General features: G+C 37.0%; 1 protein-coding gene across 1 annotated transcript; it reads left to right on the forward strand.

Moving 5' to 3' along the window:
* Nucleotides 1-1,823: 1,823 nt before the first annotated feature.
* On the forward strand, nt 1,824-4,035 carry LOC307160546 (sterile alpha motif domain-containing protein 3-like; the record flags this gene model as incomplete). Its single annotated transcript, XM_079874704.1, has 5 exons — nt 1,824-1,880; nt 2,222-2,428; nt 2,564-2,732; nt 2,904-2,983; nt 3,428-4,035. The coding sequence occupies 5 exons, from the start codon at nt 1,824-1,826 to the stop codon at nt 3,725-3,727; spliced, it is 813 nt and encodes a 270-aa protein (XP_079730830.1). The 3' UTR covers nt 3,728-4,035.
* Between the last annotated feature and the right edge of the window lie 415 nt (nt 4,036-4,450).

Raw genomic sequence — 4,450 nt, forward strand, 5'->3', positions numbered from 1 at the left:
TGTGTCACTTTTTAATTACATGCATTGCATCAAAAGGTAATACATAAGGAACTCGTGATTAAAAAAAACATAAGAACATTTACAAAATATTGGGAGACCGGGACTAGTTGTCCCAGAGGTAATATCTACAGGACTACCTCAGTATTAATATTGATATCATATTAAATAAACGCTTGTTTTCACATGTTGTGTTAGACTATTATAGACAATTATTTAGTAATATGCTATTACTAATAGCTGCCTGTTCACTGTTAGAAAAAGAGGTACAATACAGGTCCATTTTTGTTCCCTAAGGTACAAACTTTGCATATGTACCCTTAAAGGTACAAAAATGTATCTTTAAGGTACAATTGTGCACCTTTAAGGTACAATTATGCACCTTCCATTGTACATTGTGGGCTTTTCGAGGTGTAAGGTACATATTTGTCCCTTACATATTTGTACCTTAGTGTTTAAATGTAAAATGGCAGGAATTAGTGGATGCTGAAAATGTCATCTCTCAATATAGAAACACAAGTTAACCTATACTATCAAACTCAATAACTCAATAATTGTCAAACTAAATGAACTGTAAAGTTTTTAGATTAGGGCAAAATAAATCAGACTGTTTTTTTTTTTGTTTTTTTTGTGAAGTGTCCCTTTGAATCATTTTTAATCATGTTAATGATGATTATGTAATCATTTATATTCACAAACAGTATTGAAGGATTTGATTTTCAAACCCTTTACCCTATTTATATTAGAATAAAACAGACAAATAATTGTTAACGCTTTAAGTTGAAAGGATCTAGCTACAGGCTAACCAGAGCTCGACTCGGCGGAAGCATAAATATTGCAGCGCGAAAGGATACATGAGTGAATCGACAGTGATCCAACTGTCAGTCCCTGTCAGTGTCGATCAAAGGCGGGAGGATGGCGCTTCGACATTATCCACGGAGGATTTAATCATTTGGGATAGAGGTCACTGAAGAGGAGAGAAGTAAATTCAAAGGTAAAGTATTTTTTTAAATTTTTAATCAGTGTGTGTGGTGTTAATTCAAAGTTGGAAGTTAACTTTTACTGTTAATGTTAGCTCTAGCCAAGTTCATTCTCTGTCAACATTAACGCTAGCTAGCTAGACTCGACATTGACGATTGCCATTATTAACGTTAGTTAAAACATTATCAGTATTATGTCCCATATTGCCGTTCCACATACTATGATTATAAGTAACGTAAGTTACTAGCTGCTATCTTAGCTACAGTTCACCATCGAGCTAACGTTTAGCAGTACGTTAACTTTTCGGCGGCAAAAACACTTCTCATCCAACTCTGACGCAGTAGTTTTATAGCTTAGCTTAGCGTCGTAGTAGTTAGTAATAAAACTACTAAAATCAAATTTAGTAATAACACTACTGCGAGAAGCGTTTTTGCCGCCGAAAAGTCTTTTGTTCTGACTTACGTTAGTTAGGACTGCGTCAGAGGAGAACGATGAAAAAAACAACAAGCTTTTTGCCGCCCAACAGCAATATTTTAATGCTAAAGCAAAGCCATTTGGGCGGAATGTGACTATCGATAGCCAGTGAGGGTTTGGAATTATGATTTAGTCTTTATTTGGTCGTCAAACTGTCTTAGAACATTGCCAACCTTTATTTATTTATACCTAGAGTAACGTTACTAATCCAGTCAAGATATTAACTAACGTATGTTCTCTAACGTACATTTTGATGCACACATTGTTTTCCACCATGTATATTCATGCTTGTGCTTTCAGTTTTCTGCAAGTGGTTTGTATGCTTATTTAATTGTTCAATTTTATATTCTTTTAAATAGCATACCTGGCACATGTCTCTCAAACGTAAGTTCAAATATGAGCGGGTGCCACTGGTAGATGATGAAGAGGTGAGAAGAATGAAACAGAAATTTGGTCATCACCAAAAGCCTTTACAACAGGAAGAAAACACAAGCAAACGAGCCAAGGCATCAAAGGTCAGAGCATCTTCTTTGGTTTGCTGTATATCTATGTGTGCATGTTTTACACACAAGCAGTGTGGCCCCATGGTTAGCCCCTTAACCCAGCATGGTAGAGAATAGTCCCCCCTGTAAAGTGCTTTAAGTAGCTATGATAAAAACGCTATATAAAATGTAATAAATTATTATTAAGAGCTTATTTTTCATAAACATTAAAAAGGGGAAAAGCAACTGTCAAATGAGCAAATGTTTGTCATCCCTCTGTGTCGTAGAAGGTGGATATTATTGGGGAGGATGATACCTCAGTAGCGAGACATGTGAAAGTCCTGCAGGACCAGTACCGGAAGACACAGCCAGATGCCCGAATGGTTGAGGAACGGATGATGAGGACATTTGCTTGGAGAAGGCGAGCGATTGCCAATGGGATGACTATCAAAGAAGCCATTAACAAATATCCATTCCTTAAGAGTCCATGCGGGGTTTGTCTACATTTATTTCCTTACATTTGTGTTGGAGTTCATATTAAATTACTAAAGGCTCTCTTTGAAATTTAATTTTAAAATCCTATGATAATGTTTGTGACATGTTTCCCGTTTGTTTGTGCTGTGTTGCAGCTATTTCAGGAAATGGGCCGGCTTCATGATGAAATGAATATCTGCCGAAGATTCGAAGATGGCTTTAAGGTCCTAGTACCCAAAGTGCTTAGATTGACTCAAAGGAAATCTCCCCTTGCAGATCTGGCTTTGGAGGAAAGGGAGGCTGCCCTCACCGAAGATGTCCCTGGTAAGTGACTCACTGATCAGCCATGGTAACCCCTAGTGTTGTGGAGCCATTTAAGCTTAATTTCTTTTCTATTTGTCTTCAGACAAGATAAGGTCTAACTAACCAAAATACACTGTATGTACATTCAGGTAATACACTTCCCTTTTTTTTTTTTTTTTACTTAATTTTCAGGGATTGATTTCAGAGCTGCAATCCTGCTGTTGCCGATCCTGTTCAGGGAGAAAAATGACATTCTCGTCATACTTGGGGAGGTGTGTAATTTGTATATACTTTTTTTTTGTTTGTTTACATTACTTCCCACAGAGACTGGGAGAATTATATGCATCCCTTTCCTTGGATGTCTTATTTCATAATACAAAGTTTCTAGCTATCAATGCTGGGCCTTGGTGTGGACATGGGGGGCCGCATAGTGCAAACCTCACTGCAGCAGTGAGAGAGAGCTGTGCAGTACAACAAAAATATGGTGTTTTTTGAAAATTAAACCATGTAAACCTATTCTGGTACAACCTTAAAATAGAGTTATGAATCTGAAAAGGAGCATAATATGGGCGCTTTAAGGTCTTTATTAACCGTAGAAGTTTTTTTAGTGTGTGTGTGTGTGTATGTATGTATGTGTGTATATATATGGACAGTTTTTTTTTTTTTAATGAATGTGGTAGATTTCTGCATTTTAACTACTTTATGATCTCTTGCAGGATCAGCCACCATCGCCATATCCTACTGTACAACTCAACGCTGTCTCTGACTGGAGGAGTGTGCTGACTCAAAGGGTCCCTGCAGTGGTCAAACTGGATGGGCAGTCAGTCTGCAGGACGCTTGGTTTGGAGGAAGATGTTATTGCTGCTTTTTGTGCTTACTTCATATACAACGTGGTATATCCATCTCGCCTGAAGAACACCCTGATTTTCATTCAGCGATATGTTCTAAAAATGTCTGAGGTTGGTGATAAACCTCTACCTGTTAGTGTGACCAGGGTAATCAACATTTTAGCTTGATCAACAACCGCAATGCCTACACCATTCAGCTGTCCTAAATGCTCTCGAAGAGCCTTCACATTGGTGAAGTTAATCCAGCACATCGGACTTGTTCATGCACATTGTATGAAGTTGTCAGTTGGTCAATGAAATGCTTCTTAAAAAATGTTTAATTTTTTTTTTTATGTTTTTCATATCAGACATGACATCCTAAACATTGTGGCATTTTATTTTGTGATGTTACATTGTATGGTTGTGAGATGAATTATTATTGAATCTGTGAATTAAACTGTTTTCCATTTAAGGACTAAAATAAATGTCTAAAATTCAGTTAGTTGTTGTTTGCCTTTATTTTCTTTCACTCCTTAAGGAATAAAAAGGAACTTTTTTGCCACCTAAAGGTACAAAATGGCTTTGTCACTGGGGTGGTACCTTAATGGGACAAAATTGTACCTTTTTCCAGAGGTACTTTATTGTACCTTTGTCTAAGGTACATTATTGATCCTCAAAGGTACAGTATTGGCCCTTAGAAGGTACAAACAAGTAAGGTACAAATTTGCTCCTCTGACTCGAGGTACAATAATGTACCTTTGAGGGTACCACCCCAGTGACAAGCTTTTGTTCCTTAAAGGTACCGTTTTGTACTTTTTTTTCTGAGAGTGTTGCATAAAATAAGTACATTATAAAACCACACTGACACTGATGGATTAATATAGTTTAATGGCAGATTCCACTGTGACAATT

Source organism: Squalius cephalus (genome assembly GCF_949319135.1).
Source record: "Squalius cephalus genome assembly, chromosome: 6".
Taxonomy (NCBI): domain Eukaryota; kingdom Metazoa; phylum Chordata; class Actinopteri; order Cypriniformes; family Leuciscidae; genus Squalius; species Squalius cephalus.